This window comes from Diceros bicornis, chromosome 36 (genome assembly GCF_020826845.1).
Source record: "Diceros bicornis minor isolate mBicDic1 chromosome 36, mDicBic1.mat.cur, whole genome shotgun sequence".
NCBI lineage: Eukaryota > Metazoa > Chordata > Mammalia > Perissodactyla > Rhinocerotidae > Diceros > Diceros bicornis.
Window position 1 is genome coordinate 23,765,159 of NC_080775.1, and position 19,129 is coordinate 23,784,287.

At 43.5% G+C, this 19,129-nt stretch overlaps 1 protein-coding gene across 8 annotated transcripts in view; it reads left to right on the forward strand.

The window, feature by feature from the left end:
- The window catches only part of KIAA1217 (KIAA1217 ortholog), a 293,303-nt gene that overhangs the window by 225,673 nt on the left and 48,501 nt on the right, over positions 1 to 19,129 (forward strand). For all 8 annotated transcript variants that reach the window (XM_058532571.1, XM_058532570.1, XM_058532577.1 and 5 more), the window contains one exon: positions 661 to 1,493. In XM_058532571.1, coding sequence (XP_058388554.1) covers positions 661 to 1,493 — 833 coding nt within the window. The remainder of the gene's footprint in view (positions 1 to 660; positions 1,494 to 19,129) is intronic.

The following is a 19,129-nucleotide window of genomic DNA, read 5'->3' on the forward strand; positions in this document are numbered from 1 at the left end:
GCTATGACCTCAAAATTTAAACCACTGCACTCTTTTTTTCCTCAAACCCCACAATGTTGAGGTCTATATCAGGTATATTCATTTCCTGTGGTTGCTGTAACAACTTACCACAAACTTAGTGGCTTAAAACACCACAAATTTATGATCTTACAGTTGTGGAGATCAGAAGTCCAGAATGGGTTTCACAGGCCAGTATCAAGGTGTTGGCAGCACCACACTCCCAGTGGAGGCTCTAGGGGAGGACCCATTGCCTTGCCTTTTCCAGCTTCTGGAGACTGTCTGCATTCTTGGCTCATCGCCCCCTCTCCATCTTCAAAGTCAGTAGTGTAGCATCTTTCGGGCTCTCTCTCTGACCTTCTTCTGTCAATTACAGTCAGTCTTCCCTGACTCTGACCTTCCTGCCTCCTCTTTTCACATATAAGGACCCTTGTGATTGCGTTGGGCCCGATCCAGGATAATCTTGCCTTAAAAGGGGACATCTGCAAAGTCCCTTTTGCCATATAAGGGAACATAGTTACAGGTTCCAGGGATTAGGGTGCAGACATCTTATAGGGGCCGTTATTCAGCCTCCCACATCAGGGAAGCCACACTGTCTCATTGAGACTTCTCTAAAAACATGAATATCAAAGTAGATTTTCTAATTACTTGTTTTATTTTCAGATGCAGAGAGAAATTGTTTATGCAAGAGGAGATGGCCCTGGTGCCTCTCGACCTGGATCCACAGCTCATCCACCCCATGCCATTCCGAATTCTCCACCGTCCACTCCTGTGCCCCATTCCATGCCTCCCTCCCCGTCCAGAATTCCGTATGGGGGCACCCGCCCAATGGTTGTTCCTGGCAATGCCACCATCCCCAGGGACAGACTCTCCAGCCTGCCAGTCTCCAGATCCATCTCACCCAGCCCAAGCGCCATTTTGGAAAGAAGAGATGTAAAGCCGGATGAAGACATGAGTGGCAAGAACATTGCGATGTACCGAAATGAGGGCTTCTACCCTGATCCTTACCTTTATCATGAAGGGCGGATGAGCATCGCCTCTTCCCACGGCGGACACCCCCTGGATGTCCCTGATCACATCATCGCATATCACCGCACAGCAATTCGGTCAGCGAGTGCTTACTGCACCCCTACATTGCAAGCGGAAATGCAAATGGAGCAGTCACTGTACAGACAGAAATCAAGGAAATATCCAGACAGCCACTTGCCTACTCTGGGCGCCAAAACGCCCCCCGCCTCACCTCACCGAGTCAGTGACCTGAGAATGGTAGACATGCACGCGCACCATAACGCGCACGGGCCCCCTCTCCCCATGCAGCCAGACCGGGTCTCGCCGAGCCGCCAGGCCTTCAAAAAGGAGCCAGGCACCTTGGTGTATCTTGAAAAGCCACGGATCACTCCAGGATTATCCGGCATTGTGGACCTCGGCCCTCCTCTAGTTGAGAAGCAAGTGTTTGCTTATAGCACCGCTACAATCCCCAAAGACAGAGAGACCAGGTAAGGTGGTGAGGGCGGCTGGGGGTGGTCTGTGCCCGTGTGTGGTTGAGGGGTGCTCTTCCCGGTTCAGACCAAGAGAAGAGACGTCAGCTGAGCACCGGCCTTGTGCAGTGTGCCTTGGCGGTGCTGCCGAGGGCACAGAATAGGATCAACGGTCATCACTGTCTGCAAAGAGTTTCTAAATCAGTGGTGGTCAGGTGAGGCAGGCCAATATCCATGCTAACAGAGGGCAGACACACCAACAAGAGGGGTCAGTGTGGGGCTCTGGAGCATGGGTCTAACAGTGTCATCGTTAGTATAAATCTGAATAATTTGGAAGAAAATTGTGATTAGCAGAAACCATTCAGACAAATAGATGAAGAGATTATAATAATTGATCTGCCATTGAACATAAGGAGTGAGTGGGGCCGGCCCGGTGGAGTAGTGGTTAAGCGCGCACACTCTGCTTCAGCAGCCTGGGGTTCGCAGGTTCAGACCCCGGGCGCGCACCAACGCACCGTTTGTCAAGCCATGCTGTGGCAGCGTCCTGTATAAAGTAGAGGAAGATGGGCACAGATGTTAGCCCAGGGCCAGTCTTCCTCAGCAAAACAAGAGGAGGATTGGCATCAGATGTTAGCTCAGGGCTGATCTTCCTCACAAAAAAAAAGAAAAAGAATTAAAAAAAAGAAGAAAATAAGGAGTGAGTAGTTCAAGTTTTAACTGTTTGAAATGGCAATTTGTGTTTTTCCCTGTGGAGTGCAATTGTGTTTTCTCATCTGGTTTTGGGAAATGGAAAGAATGTGTCGCTGTCTGTCATCCAGGGTGATAAAACATGAATTTGCACAAAAATAGGATGGTTTCGATTTAACACTTATTCAGGAGTGATACTGAGGTCAGCAAAAATTTTCTAGTGAATGAGACACTCTGTATATTTAAATTTATTTTCAAAAATACATGTTGTTATAATTTACCAGCCCAGAACCTGCCTACTACATCTTAAAAACTCTCCAAAGTTCCTATAGTAATAGAGAAGCTAATTTTGATAGAGGGGATTTCTCTCCCCAGAATTGGTTGAAGAAAGTCAACAGAATAATTATAACCATAAAAATCTAGTCAAAGAAATTGAGTCCAAAAGAGGTTAAGCATTTTACGTGTTTCATGTATGAATTCAGAATGGGTGTGAAAAATAAGATCCAGATATTCAGTTACTCAGCACTTTATTAGAACCACTATTCCCTGCTCCTCCCCAAAAATGGTGATACCACTTACTATTACATAACTTTATTTAAAAAAGACCAAAATTGTGACTGGAATGTGAATTGTCTTATCTTCCTTTTTTTCACACAAATCAGAAAGCCCTCTTTTCATAAGCAGAATTTTATCATGAAAGGGCCGTCTCTCCTTATCTGTTCAGTCACAGCAAAAAAGCTTCCAGGAGGATGGAGAGAGAATGAACGTGGAAGTTTGGAGATCATTAATGCAACAACAAATTCTAACCCTCTCACACAGCTAAAAAAACAGCAATGGTGACCGGCTTGATTATGTAGGACTAAGAAATGGATTGGAAAGTGGTATTCATTCTCTTTTTTCCTAAGGCCTTAGAAGGTAAATTCTCAGAATCAAAGAAAGGGACGCTTCTCGTGACCACAGACAGCTGAGGGGTGTGGGATGAAAATTGAGGCTCGTTGGAACAGACGAGTGTCACAACTAGAGGGAAATCTACCAAGACATGCCTTAGGCTCAGAAGCTTGTGTCCTGTGCTTGGAAGAAAGGGTAACACGTCTGCTGTGGTGGGCTGTGAGGGGTTGGTCGAAGAATGTGTGTCACCAAGAGGATGGGACTAGAGTCATAAGAGTTTAGTCCAGGAAACAATAAAAACTATCCATCTCCAGGGTATGGTGTTGACGGCCAGAATCCTTCCTCCCCACGATCCCCACCCAGCCCCATGCTGACCCACCTTGTGGGTAGAAGAGGATTAAGAGCTTGCTTCCACCATGTATCATATTAAGCCATTTCCACTCTGCTGGGTTCTACGCACATTTTGGCCAATGATGGTGTCTGACTTCCTCCCCAGCACCTAGCTCAGGGTCATGCATGCAGTTACCACACGTATATAACTTAATGAACATCATTGAATCCCAGTTTGTCACGGGATTTGGTTATGGGAGCAAATGAAATGAAGGAACCCTCTGCTTATATGTGGAGTCTTCTAGATATCGCTCCCTGATCAAAGTCTTGAAGAATTTTAGCTTTAAGTAGCATCACTATTCTTTTGGGGCTTCCATTTCCTTTTTAAAAAAGATTTGCCAACCTCAGAGATTTCCATTTTACCAAAGCTCAGAAAATTCTATCGATTTCTGTTCCACATGTTAGGAACCCTTTTTAGGAAATCCAAATTATCTTATTTCTAGAATAACAAGTATTAGAAAAATTGACTAAAAAGGTTCATGTTCACCTAAAATATACTGTCATTATCACTACAATATTCTGACATATGATTGTAATTATAAATATAATTTTACGTTTTCACATATTTTCATTCCACAAAATGTGAAAAAGCAGAGGAAAAATTTTCTCTCTCACATCTTGGCTAGGTGATTTCTCACCTGTTAATCAACTTATCTCCAGAGGGTGGAATTGGAGTGCTGTGTATATGGGCTGACTCAATTCCCTTCTTCTATAGCCCTACACACACACACACACACACCTCTCTACATTTAGAATGGCTGTTACTGAAAGACCTAAACATCCCCACTAACTCAACCCAGGCACATGGCAAAAGTGTATGTAGAATGATTCTCTAGTAAAAAGAACTTGAGTCTGGAAATTTGGCTGTCAGCACTCCCACCCATCAACCCATGGTTATCTAGACAGATAAGAATGTGGGACAAAGGAAGAAGTGCCATACTTCCTTGTCTTCAAGGATAATTCTGAACTCTTTTGGAGAGCTTGATGACTAGGCTGAAATGTAATACTGCTGGGTAAGACTATAAAAAGAAGAAGAACATTGATGGTAGCTATCGTCTATTGAGAGCCTTTTATGGGCCAAACACTGTGTAAAGTAGTTTCATACATTGTGTGATATAATCATCATGATGACCCAGTGAGATACATTCTATTGTCGTTGCTGTTTTACAGATGCAGAAACTGAGCTCAGAGAGGTTAAGTAACTTGCTGAAGGTCACAAAGCCAGTAAGTGGCATAGAATGTCCAGATCCATTAAAGAATCTATACTTTTTACCACTGCAATATTCTGTCTGATGAGTGAGAACTGTGAGCCGCACCTTCACCCAGCAGGGAAGTAGATTCAGGAGTGAATTCTGAGCATTTCAACCAGACTTCTTCAAAAATTGTTTCAGGACTAGATGCTAAGTAACTGTTCCTAAAGCATGTTTACAATCATAAACATGGTATAATTTGCATAATTATGCTGCTAAATATATACATGCCATTTAAAATATAACTGCCCTAGCTAGTATATTAGCACAATTATGCAGAAATAGGGAAAGAAAGAAGAGAACATTCTTGGTAGATTTTATTTTCAAAAAAATGAATGATTACTATGTCAGAGAAAAGTTTTAAAAAATAAGAATACCGGAAACAATTATTGAGGCACAAAATTATAGTACATTGTCTCAGCTATACCGTGATGTTATTTTAGAAATATTTAATCTGCATAAGTATTTTTAAAGAGTCTCCAACCCCTAAAAGTTTAACTTCATAAGTACAGGGTCCTATGAAGTGCCAAACCAATTTCTGTGGCAATTTCATAATATTAAAAAGCAAATAAATCTGAGAGTGCTTTTTATATGAAACTCTCAAGTGGAGTTTTACATCTAAGACGTGAAGCTACAAAAACACAGGAGGGAGACTGAGCAATCTGTAGCGATCCTTTCTTTTGGGCACTGCTGGATTCATACGCTGTTCGGAAGAGCACTTCTATGAAATAGTCCAAATAATTGCAGGATGTTTGAAATCAGAGAGAAAAATTCTTTCTTTCCCATCTGTACTTAGGAAACTTCCAGCGGTAGCTTTTTTTTTTTTTGAGAGAAAGTGATTTTATAACAGCTCTATTGACTTGAAAATGTAGAGTTAAAGATGAGGTAATTGCATCTTGATTCTTGTATTTAGTCATGTGCCTTGATCTAAAGAATTTGGCCTCTCTTTTCGTATAAAGATACTTCCACAAAGCATGTAGTGATGACCAATTGTTTATAGAGGACCTGGAAAAAATGATGTATATGGTAGAACATATATGATGGTAGGGGTCTCCTCTCAAGATGGCCATGGACTTGGGGTAGAAGAGCAGATTACTACTACTTTGCTTTTCAGGATAGCCATTGTCATGTCTGAGCTTCTAGAAAGAAAAAGATCTTGAGTGACGAGGTGGCTTTACCCAGATGACTTCCCTTCAGCTGGGACTCCAAGAAGAGAGTTGATCCATGTGACTGTGAGGGACTGCCGAGGGAGATGGTGTGTGACAGATGACTTAGTGCGTGAGGCTCTGTCTTCCCTAGGTTATAAAATGACTTCATTAAACAGCATCATTATTTCTATGCATGGCACATAAAACAGCCCTTATTAATTGTAAAATTCTAGGACATTTATGTTATGCTATTTTCTATTCATAATTTGGATCATATAATGTAAAATATCTCTATCAATATAACATTCAAAATTCAAGGGTGCTCATTGCAAAGTGACTAGTAGCTCTCCTTCCAAATATATAACAGATTCTTCCTAATGTAATATTTTTCAACACATGGTAAATTTGAACTGAGATCATATTTTTGTACTATTCTGCACCTACAGTAGCTAAATTCAACACACTAGTCGAGAATCCACTGGGGAGCAAATTCTTGCCCTGTCTGGGCATATATATCTGGAGAAGGAGAAGCCACATGAGATCCCGCTGTGATTTCTGGGGCATCGCAGACTTAGAGGAAGAATCCCTTGCCTTGGGCCAAGTAGAAAGAATGAGAAAGAAAACTTCTGTGTACAGGAGGAAGCCTGCTTGCTAACTGGTAGCTTGTGTCTGTTCTTAATCATTTTACATCACTTTCTCGTTTTATGAGGATTAAGTGTTATTGTGTTGGTAGCTTTCAGGAGTGGAATACATCCTGGGTTTAACAGCTGATTGAGAGAAAGTAGAAATTCAGATTTATGTTATTTAAGAATGTTCACAGTGACTGGCAGACCTTTGAAGATTTTCTAAACTATGCTTTATCCTGCTAGAGAGGTGAGTCTGAATGATTAAAAATAGAAGGATTAATTTTTTCCTTTTCCTGCATGTATAGTCAAAAGTGAGCCCCATCAGAGATCCCCTAAGTAGTTAGACTTGGTATCTTTCTAGAGCAAGGTTCCTTAACTTCTTCACTATTGATATTTTGGGCCCAGTAATTTATTGGCCCAACCAAAAATGTCTCCAGACGTTGTCAATGCCCCCCGGGGGCAAATGCCCCTGGTTGAGAGCACTGTTCTAAAAGAAATTTGGGCTTTTTCTACTTAATGAAGTAAAGAAATGAAAGAATGCCCCACACTCAAGGAATGTAAATTGTGACATTCATAAAACATGGATCTTGACAATTATTGCCTCAGTTCTGCCTTTGACCTCTTGATAAAGCAACTTCATTGTTGTTAGAACTTGCTGTTATTACCTTTGGTCCAGTCAACCTGCGATCAACCGTTTATTGAGAGGCAGTAACGTGCGGTGTCGTGAACGTGGACTCCAGAGCCAGACTGCCTGGGTTCAAATCCCAAGTCTAACACTTGCTAGCACTTGGGGCTTTTGACAAATGACTGAATCTTGCTCTGCCTCAGTTTGCTCATCTGTAAAATAGGGACAATGATAACACCTACCTCATAGGGTGGAACAATTCATTGCAGTTCAGTGCCTTGTGCCAGGCCTGGCATGTAGGAAGTACTCAAGAGTTCCTACTTCAAACAAAGCACTCTACAAAATGCCACTAAACAGAAAGATTAATACATAGAGATGGTGAGGACAAAGGACTGTGCCTGCAGAAGCAGGGAGACAAATCGTTGACTATAATACCAGGAAGAACGTAAAGCAGGTGGGGGTGTGGGAGAGAATAAAAACTAAGTGTGAACAGAGAATGGAATTACTGGGCTTAAAGACCCAAATTAGGTTGTGTGGAATGTCAAAGCCACTTTTCAGTCCATTTCAGGAGAGCAGTCAGGGTTGCATCTCTAGTTGGGTCCAGCAGCAAAAAGACAAGCCAGGATTAGGGCATCCATTTAAAATTGCACCTGAGCTATGTGATTGAGGAGCAAGACACCTAACCAGGTAGAGTAGAAGTTCCTAAGTTATTTGTTTTGATGCCTAATAGTGCCTGACTGGTTTGGCTCTTGTCTGAATTGCTTTTCCATGTAGCTCTAATCATGGATCAATAAATGTTTATTGAGTTCCTCGTATGTGCTTAGCTGTGGGCTGGATACTTTGCAGGATACAAAGAAACTTAGATGTGGTCCCCACGCACAAGGAATATAAAGTGGGAAGACACTCATAAAACATTAGAAGCATAATATTAACATATAAGCTACGCAACGGTTGAGTACAGGAAGCTTCTGAGCTACGAATGCCTACTAAATATCTCTTCTGCAGGAACAACCACAACAATAGGATTTCATTCGTGAGTGATGCCCAGGGATGCTCTTCTTGTCTACCTGAGAGTGACAGCGTCTCCTAGTGAAGCAGAGAGAAGGGAGGAGGCCATGCCAAGTCACCAAGGGGGAACGTGCCCCTCCCTGAGGCTGGAGCTCCAGGGGGAGATGTGTTCCTGACATCTCTAAGTCCAGCTGGAAAGTCAGAGCACGTTTTCCTTGAAAACAATGAGAAACAATGATAGGGCTAATAATACGTGGTGGTAAAGAGGCTTCTGTGGGCCAGCTGGAAATCCAACCACTATTTATTCCAAGTTCTAAACAATGAAAGTACAAGTAAACTTTTTAATTACAAGCCTTTCATAATTTAGGGACTGCTTGTACATAATTAATTCCAAAGAAGTCATCCAGACAGTAATTGCTACGAATTCAGAAAAGGGAGCACTTTCCCAAACTTATACTGGTCTGAGAGCTTTCATGAGAATGTCAAAATGGAATGGAATTTAAGGGATATACATAAGGGAATGAAAAGATATCATATGGAAAGACAGAAAAATCTGCTATAAAAATGACATCTGGATATGATGTTTTGCCAATCTTTGAAGTCAAATAAATGCCAATAAATTGAATTATTACTTTATTCACAAGAACATAACATCATGGTTAAGTGATATTTGCTAGTCATTCCTTAGGCTGCTGAGTTCAGGCAAGAGCTGCCTGATAAATGAGATACTTCACCAACTGACAAGTTTATGAAGATAGCCTTACTCTTACACAAAGGATAGTCTATCAAAAATACCAGTGGAATGACTGTCACAAGGTCTGTGTTGCTTTAAACAAACCAATTTCTCAAAAGGGAAAGCCATCATCTGTTGCTAATTAGATGAAATTAAAATACACCCCTGTATCTCCTTTGAATATTCACGAGGTGCTGTCAATCATATGCCTTAGGTCTGAAACTAAGCCAGAGTAACCTAAATACTGTGAGATTCAGATAATCCTTTCTTGACAGCTAGAACCTCCTTCATTAAAGAGAAGAGGAATAAATGCTTAGGTACAGGTTTAGCCTCTCTGAAAGAGGGCAAGGTCAGCACAGTGCTGAATCAGTGTGGCTGCCACTCAGGCTGAAGATGGGGCTCATCTAAGTGGCCCAGTGGTCCAGCAGCTGGATACTCCTGGGCTCTCATGATGTCCAGGCCACATTTTAGCCTCTTTTGTGATTAGTTGTCCTTGTGTCTGGTGGAGATCGCAAAGATTACGCTTGTCCTCATTTGAATCTTGGACCTTATTTTTTATAAATGAAGTAATTCAAGTACACAGCCAGGTCTAAGCATGAATTCGAACTTTCAAAAATGGCAGGTCTTAAAAAGTCTGTATTGCCCACTACACTCGTGTAGGGCCAGCTGGTATTACCAGTAAATACCTCCTCTCCCTCACTATCTATCTTCAGAGCTAAAGGGGTCTTAGAGACCACTCTCTTAATCACTGACTTTCCAGAAGGAGAAACAGACAGGAGACTTTCCAAAGCTCCAATGACAGGAACTTCTCTAGTCAAATGGCATTTTCACTGTCATGCTGTCCCAATATTTTTTTGTCTTTGTAATAAAGGTGGTGCTTCCCCATCTCTTCCAACAAGCACAGGTATCTAAGAAGACAAAAAAGGAAACTCACAAAATAGGCCAAGTATAGGAAGTGTCTTCCTTCTTTTTCCTGAGTCATTACCTTTTGAGCCCACCTGAGATTTTACAAATCAAAAGCAGGTAGGAGTGGGGAGCTCATTTCCACAGCTCCCTTTGGACCACTCACGAGACCATCTCTCCATAGCCTCTGACTCCATCCAGAGTTGGGAGGTAAATTACAGGGCCCGTGTTCAGGTAGCCAGAACGTGAGTGAGCGGCCATTCCTACTGGTTTGTACCTGTACAAAAAATGAGATGTCACTTACAGAGCACGAATATGAAAAATTACCCTCCGAGAAGAGAAAGAAAATGCAAAGTAGGTGATTTCATAAAGCAGGGTGTGGGCTTGCGCTGGGGAGTGAAAGCTCTCGTCACCGGGAAGTGGAGCGCCTCACCCCAGACGTGAGTCACCATGGGAGGCTGCTCAGAGCCGTGGGGGAGCACTGGAGGAGGAGATCTGCAGGAGACCTGGGTGTGTTCCCTTAGGCCTCGCTAAGTCTCAGTGTCCTTTGCTGTCACAGGGGATGGTAACTACCCCCTCTTAAGGGTTCTATGGATTTTAAATGAAAATGGGTATAAAATCACTTTGTGAACTGGCAAGTTCTCTATAAAGAAGAGTCTTTCTGACATAAAACCATGAAGCCATAGCCCCTTACAGAAAACAGCAGGGCCATTGGGTCTGGCCATTTGGATCTGAGAGATTGTGTGTCCTCATGCCTGACGGAACCGTATTCTGGTCCCAGCCAGAACAACCTGCCCAAAAAGTAGGTTGTGAAATAGAGTAAAAGCTTCCTGGCGCGTTGCCAAGGGCAGCTGCTGCGCTGAGCAGAACGCTGTTGGAACCTTGGAAATCGATGACCGTGCACGTTGGGAGCACAGGCCGGGGTGTACCTGAGCTTTGCCCGACCTGCTGAGCCTGTCATGCTCTTTTTTGCTTCGGTCGAGATCACTGAACCAGAAAAGGAAACTATGGAGCCTAAGTAAGTTCCCTCCAACTAGAAAATTATGTGATTCTAGAATTCTAAGTGGCAGGATTTCAGACTGGGTATTCGTTGGGTGTTGGGCATAAGAGAATGGGCACCTCTGTGCAACAAAGGGTGGGCGCCTGAGGAGGCCGCGTTTCTCTGCGTGCCGAGAGAGTCCGTTCAGGCTTTTACATTCCCTGGCATGAACTCCTCGTGCGCTGGCTTCCTGTGTTTCAACTTGTTAGGACTCTGCTTTTGCTCTTCCTCTGCGTTGTGCACTCTTCCAGCACACGTCCACCTGACTGGCTCCTCGCCAACGTCGGGGCTTCACTCAAATGCCATCAGCTCAGCAAGCCCTTTCCTGAGTTGCAACACCTACACACACACACAGACACACACAGACACACACACAGACACAGTGGTATAATTAAATAGAATGTATATGTATATATGTATACATACTTACATGTATATATTTCTCTACTTATTTAGTTTGCTGTACCATTACCCTTACCCCCTAGAAGGTAAATTCCACAAGCCCTTGGTTTTATTCTCTGCTGTAGTCCCAGCACCTGAAACTGTGTCTGGCGCACAGTCGATGCCAGAAAAACCTTGCTGAATGAATGAAGTTGAAGGGGTACAAGGAAGCCTTGCGCATCCGTATGTTTTGCAGGTTATAATATGCTTGCACGTGTATTTTCCCTTTGGCTTCCTTTCCCACATCTCTCTAGGATGACAGCCCTGTGGGACAGGGAAGGCAATTGTTATCCTGGTTTGATGGTTGAGGGAACTGAGGCTCAGAGACATCCAGTGATTTTTTTGTGTGTGTGAGGAAGATCAGCCCTCAGCTAACATCCACGCTAATCCTCTTCTTTTTGCTGAGGAAGACCGGCTCTGAGCTAACATCTATTGCCAATCCTCCTCCTTTTTTTTCTCCCCCCCAAAGCCCCAGTAGATAGTTGTATGTCATAGCTGCACATGCTTCTAGTTCCTATATGTGGGACACGGCCTCAGCATGGCCGGAGAAGCAGTGCGTTGGTGCACGCCCGGGATCCGAACCTGGGCCGCCAGTAGCGGATCGCGTGCACTTAACCACTAAGCCACGGGGCCGGCCCATCCAGTGATTTTTGAGTGCAGGTTTATCTCCCCTTGGAGGTCCGTTGGTCAACCCCAACTCAGGGTGTCCAAAAATGAAATCCTGTCTTCTGTCTCAAGCATGACAACGTCATTCATCCGTTGCTTAGGCCAAAAGCCTTGGTGTCATCTTGATGGCTGTCTCTCATACTCCTCATTTGGACAATCAGAGGATGCTGTCACATCTGTATCCAAAGCTTCCCCAACTCCAGCCTTTGCTTCTGACCTCACTGCTACCACTCTGGTCAAAGCCACCTCCACTCTCACCTGATCTGCTGCAATGGCCTCCTGCCTGGTCTCCCCACCTGCCCCTGCCCACCTTCTGTCTGCTTTCAGCAGAGAAGCCAGAGTCATCCTGTTAAAATGCAAGTTCCTCCTCCACGATGGCTCCTGTCACATTCAGACCCCTTGCTACCTTGCTGACATTATCTCCTACTCTCCTCCCCTCGCTCACTCTGCCCTAGGCACTCTGGCCTCCCAGCTGCTCCTCCCAGCTGAGCATGTTCCTGCCTTAGGTGTGTGCATCTGCTCCTCCCACAGCCTGGAATGTTCCTTCCCCAGATAATATGCATGGCTTGCTCCCTCGCTTCCTTTAGGTCTTTATTCAAAAGTCACTTTCTCAGTGAAGTCCTCTCTAGTCCCTGTGTAAAATGTCAAATTCCCTTCCTAGCTCCCTCTAGGCTTTGTTGTTCTCCTTCATGTCATTAGTGTCTGAGATCAATTCATTTTGCTTATTGTCAGCAGAACGTAACCTCCATGTGGGCAAAGGTTTTTATCTGTTTATTCACTTCTGTATCCCCAGTGCCTACGACACTGTGAGTATATATAAGTGCTCAATAAATGCTCAATAAATGCTTGTTGAATTAACGGATGAAAGAATAGTCACCCTGCTTTAAGTGGAGTCAGAGTACAAATCTAAGTTAATTCCTGGTGCAGTGTTTGCTTCCATTAAATTTTATTTAGTCTAATGCTTCTGCCTGTGCCTGGAACTCTCCTTAGAACACTCTGTTCTACTCTCCTTCTCCTTCCCCTTCTCCCTCTGGCTAAATCCTACCATTCTTTCGGCCTCATTCACATGCCTCCTCTTTGGAGGAGCTGCTCTTCCCCAGCTGACTGCTCTGTCTCATCATCTGGGAACAATTGATCACTAAGAGCACATGCACTCTGCAGAATCCAGGCAGCTGCGCCCATCCGAGCTGGGTCATCTGAAGCCTGGGGTCAAGAAGAAAGACCTTGGCATAACTTACCCCCAGTCCTGTCTCATTGCTCACACTCCATAGGGATTCTTGGTTTGAATTGAAGTTGTTGGTAATCAAACGTCACCTGAGGCATTTAGGGTACCAGCGTTAATTACTAACACGTGAAGAACTATTTATCACAGGGAATACCATCATCTCCACGGCATTCTCTCTGCACATCCCGTAGACTTGCGTTCTCTCAGTGCCATGGTGAATTTACGAAGGAAGATTAGAAATAGCTTTCTTTTTTTCCAGGTCCTTGTAAATGGGGCTCCACTGTTGCACATTTCTTTATGAGTGTCATTAAATGTGTGTATCTTCATGGGTCGTAAGTAAAATAAGAGCATTCCAGACAAACTTTGCTTTGGTCGTTGTCTCTTTCCTGACTTGGGGAAAAACCTGGTTGCCTGAGGAGAGGATTCCATACTCTGCTCTTTGAAGCATCACCAAAAGGAAATGATGTGGGAGGAAATAGAAGGGACACAAAAGGGCCACTTCTCATGTATTCTCTTCTTCAGTCAGTCAGAAAGCAAAGTCAGTCCAGCATAGGAACATCAAGGCCAAGAAAGAGGCCAGAAGCAAGAGGATCCAGTCAGGACGGTGGAGAGAGTGTGTGGGGTCCACCCAGGTGCGGAGCAGGGCAATTAAAAGGGATTTCCAGACAGTGTGGATGGTTGGGGATGAAGGAAGTAAGGATGCAGGTAAAGAGCTGGTTTGTGTGAAGGGAACTGAAGACAACCAAAGATAGCTGTACTTACAGGGGATTCTGGAGTGCAGATCCAGACAGTGAAACCCTACCAAGTAAGATGGTAGGGTCAGACAAGTAAGACAGTAACCCTACCAAGCTACAAAAGATGATGGACTGGGGTGTGACAGCCAGGAGGCGAGCTTCCCATGCTGAAGTCATCCAAGGATGTGAGGGAATTTCCTGGATGCTGGTAGAGAATTTACAGATGAGTAATTCAGAATTCAGAAGCAGGGGCAGTTGGCAGATAAAGGATTGAAGTAGCAATAGGGAACAGTGAACATACCCAGTCTTCCTTCTCCATGAGCAGAGGGCAGGGGAATAAATAGCAGCCTTTAAGGTCAAGGTTATAAACGATATTTCTTCATGACCTTCTGTGTGCCCAGTCCTCATCTAAGGACTGAGAATGCAAGAAAAAGTGCAGGACGTGGTCATTAACCCTAAGGGGCACATGATGGTAGCAGGACAGAATTAACACATATGAAAAATTTAGAGGCACACATCATTGTAGCCCCATTGCAGTTACCACCAACTCCGTCAGTATCTCCTCCATAAATCTAGATGTCTCAATGAGAAGTTAAATTCATTGGGAGTTTTTGGAAGAATGTCTTTAGTTATACAGCTCTTTCACCAATAGGTTAATGTTGGGCAGAAATAGAAAGCTCGTTGCTCAGAGTCGTATTTGAAGCTTCACCACAAATTCAGATCATTTGAATGCCAGTGTTCTGTTGAACTCATCTGAAAACAGTGTCTTTAATTACTTTGGTTTTTTTCCCTCATACCAGAGAATCAAGCTGTAAGCAAACAAGGGCCTAGCCTAGCTTTAAACCTGTTCAGTATTCAATTCGGGAAAATGCCTTTGGCACTGCCAAGACTAAGGGGTTTTAGTTCACTTAGATTTCTCCCAGAAAAAAAAATTGACTTTGTGAAAGGAAGGTATTGCTTAAGAACAATGATACTTTATTCACTGCTGTGTCCGCAGCAGCCTGCACAGCGCCTAGTACATGTTAAGCGCTCAGAAATATTTGTTGATGACTCATTGGCCGTTTCTCACTTTCTTGGGGGAAAGAGATGATGGGGAAGGAGCAGGAACCAAAAAAAGATCACAAAATATTAGGACTAGAAGTGAGTTGATCCACCACCTAGTAGGGACTCTCAGAATACCAGCCCTAGTTGCCATAGTTCTTACTGACTATCCAGCACCACTAGATGTCAAAGTTAGAAACTAGTTAGAAAGGCAAATGCCTCTGACAACGGGCTAATCGCATCAGCTTGGTTGGCTGGTTTCAGCCAGCTCCTCAGCATTCCTTTTGGATGTTTAAAAACGTATCCTTAAGGATTCATTAAAGGGAAATTACCAGTCTGGTACTTGTTAATGGTGCTGACTTGTTTTTTAATAGCCATTAATTTACTTAGATATACAATGATAAGGCATAATTCAGGCTTAATGAGGCCTCGGTCAGTACAAAGGCAAGTCCCTGGTCAAAAACTGTTGAAGGAGAAAACTGGAATCGAAAACTTGTATCAGTGGAGTTACTGGCTAAAAAATATTCCCCTGAATACAGCTTTTTTTGCTTCCCTGGGTTCTGAAGACAGGGAGAGCAGACCACAAGCAATTAGATTTTGCTTCATCTTCACAGACAGACATGGGGCTTGCAGGAAAGCCAGTTCTAGTAGCAGGAATTTAAATACTGGGATCAGCACTTTCTCTGGATTGGACTTGAATTTTTTAATAATATTTTGCTTGGGCCCCGAGAAGATTCATTCAGCCGGGCTGACTTACAGCACTAAATGACTAGTTAACCATACCTACTAATCACATAAATACGGTTTATGGAATGGTATAAAATCATTTATGAAATCGTTTTTAAACCATCTTTTCAATGGTAATTTTACCTCTAATACCTTAAACCAAGCGATATTGGCAAGATTTAGCTTAAGCATCTTTAATATTCTGATGATTATCATACAAAATTGCCCCTGCAATAAGATGACAGGGTGCTAGTTAATTCTCTTCTTTCACTGCATTTCTCTTTTTTCCCCTTCACATTAAAACATACTTCATAACATTTCATCATAGGAGAAGGCTGCATAAGTTTCCAGTTGCTGTAATTTACTTAAACCATAAAATTGTTTCCAGATTACTAACCATGAAAAGGAAAGACAATCTTATTTATGAATTTATAAATCAGATAATCTCCCTCAAATGAATCCTGAAACCAGAAACACTTTGATGATTAAATAGGAGGGAAAAAGTTTTCTCATTACCATGTGTCAAAAGAATTGTATTTTTGTAACGCGGTTTTGGCCGAGACAGTGAAACACGTGTGTGCAGTGAGTGTGCCGTGCGCTGCTGCCTCGGCCGCATGCAGGCCCCGCTGTTTCCTGGGCAGTGGGAGAGAATTTCTCCCTCAACCGTCAAGCTCAAACATTCGGAACTCTCAAGGCACTGACAGATTGTGTCTTCTTCCTGGTGGCCCCTTTGGTGACATAGCCCAGAGGAATGTCCGCTCCCATCCTCACAGCTACAAAAAGGAGACCCAAGTGTGGACAGCTGGACTGAATACAGGGCTTTTGCCCCAAAGCATCCAAACTCTCATCCCAGCCAGTTCTAGAACCTCATCCCTGAGGAGCAAGGAGAGGGGGATGCTATTTGGGGATTGTCTTTCTCTGCATCCTAAAACCGTTGCAAAAAGGAGACCCAAGTGTGGACAGCTGGACTGAATACAGGGCTTTTGCCCCAAAGCATCCAAACTCTCATCCCAGCCAGTTCTAGAACCTCATCCCTGAGGAGCAAGGAGAGGGGGATGCTATTTGGGGATTGTCTTTCTCTGCATCCTAAAACCGTTGTCTGGGGGAAGCCAGGTATCCACTGAGCCAAGGAAAATGCCAGAGACTCATATGAAGCCCAGTGGACACCCGTGTGGAGATGTCGCAACCTGTGCTGCAACATTCTGCAGTTCTAACCATGGAGATGAATCAGCTGAAGATCAATGATCTGAATCTGGAATGATTCAGGTGCTTAGTTTCGTTTTTTAATTCTACTGCTCTCCTTTGTCAGACCAGGTGATGAAAGCTGTTGACCAGAGAGGGCCCAGAAAGAACACTGATTTGGCCCTAATCGGGATTGTGCCTAGAGCCAATGCTGGAATCCCTTCTGCCTTCTAACAGATTCTCATTTACTCTATAGCCATAGACTTATCAATTTCTTACATTTCTTAATATTACTGTCTTCTGCATGGACTTAGGTTGTCCCCACACCTTCCTATCCCACACTCCAGCCTCACAGGATCCTTTAAGCTGCTTCCTAACCAAAACTGTCTAGACACTAAAAATGTCATGCCACTTTTTAAAAAAAAAAAAATAAACCCTTTCCATTTGCCTATGGTTGAATAAGAGCAGGAAACTAGTACATCTCGAGGTAGCTCTGAAGGCACCTCCACTGTTAGGGTCATGAGTTCTACTACCAGCATTACTGTGGGAAGAATGGGGACACTGGACAACTTTCACCTGGTACCAGCAGGTCCCCTCAAAAGTTATTCATTTCCCAAGAGCCCATTTGTGTGGGTGTCTCCCACATGGCAGGCAGCATGGCCAGCCACCACCTCATCATTTCTGAGATGCCATCGTGCCTTGGGTCTGATAAACTTGGGATTTCCATTGTGTATTTACTAACCTGTTTTGTTGATTGGAATGTCTTACTGATTTTTCTGTTTGGCACATGGACTGTTTGATGACAGGTGTGACAGAAAATGCTCTGCAGCTCAGAAGTTTAGCATTCACTGCTCTGCCAGGAAACACCACCATGGAGATGCATTTCCACTCTCACTGTTCAAGATTTCTTCTTCTCACACCATTAGAATGAAGAGATCATACTGTTAATACTTAAATTATTTTTTTTTTCCTTAGCGGGTTTACAACTGTTATCTATCCAGATTGCATGACTTAAGTCCACGACACTCAGTATTGTGAAAGAACTATCCGTTCTAAACGAAAGAAAATGCATGGAATTCTGAAGTTAGAAGCTTGTAATTGTGAAATTAAGCTCAGTGTTTCATATGGCCCTCAGGGTTGTATTCCAAAGGCAAAATTCAAGACCAAAAAGTTATATTTGGACAAAGTTACCCTTGAAAATCCTCTTGATTGCAGTGAAGTTCAAGATGCAGATATAGCATCTCTCAATAAGTCCAACTTAACCAGTTATTTTTTTACAGTGAAAGAACGGACCACCATGATTTTTTCCGTTGGGTACCAGATAAAGTGGTTGGCTAGTATTTAAAAGCTACAATGTATGACTATGCTATTTGTAGCACAGGAATTACTATCCCTCACACCACGAGAGGCCTGTGGGACTGAGACCCGCAGTGAAGAGTGGGGTCACTTCTCTGTCCCAAGCTGACGTTAGGACACCTGCTGATGGGGACAATGGCAGGCAAAGTGCCCACACTGTTCACGCAGTTCTCCTCTCTCTCCCATTATTGTTTTTGACTGCCAAGTAAGCATAACTGAATTTCCATGTGTGATGACCTCTACTTAGTCAGTAGAGGTCACCTTGTTGGGGTGGTGTTTTTATAATGTGTTGAAAATAATGGTAATAGTTCTGTGAAATTGCTATTGTCTGAAGTACAGAAATGTGAGCCTATTTCAAAAGCCAAATGAGTTGCGATGTAGCATTAGCGAGCCCTGAACAGGGAGGTACAGCATCTGTGCACAGTAAATAACTGGGAGGATTTTTCATTCATGTCTGGAGATGACTCAGTTGTTAGAGATATTTGTTTTCCTTCTTGATCCTGTAACAGCCCCAGGTTAGAGTTCCTATGACTTTAGACTAAGCACCCTCTACCCCCAAGTCCAACATTGATTTCGAGCCTATTTTCCCATGGTCTTCAAAGACATTCATCTGAATTGCTCTTGGACTATAAAACAAGCTTTACTCCACACTCACAGTGAACATCTCCATCATTTACACCAAAACCAGTCAGCCGCCTCCCAGCTTAGGGGTCCAGCTTAGAAGTGTGTGCCACCGGGCCACAGCTGGCCTGGGACACCACTGGTGCCAGAGGCAAAATAGCAAAAGCAGGGCAGAAAGCCTCAAAAAACACGCGACGCGCAAGCAGAATTATTCCCGAGGGAGATGCTTTTCAGTGTTCCAGGAGGGTCTGCTGGTCTGTCCAGTGTCTTTCCAGGGAGATCATTGGGTTAATACAGAACTCTAATCATCGAATCTTGGGCTCAGTGGGAATTTGCAGGCTCTTCACGTCCCCCAAGCCAAGTTG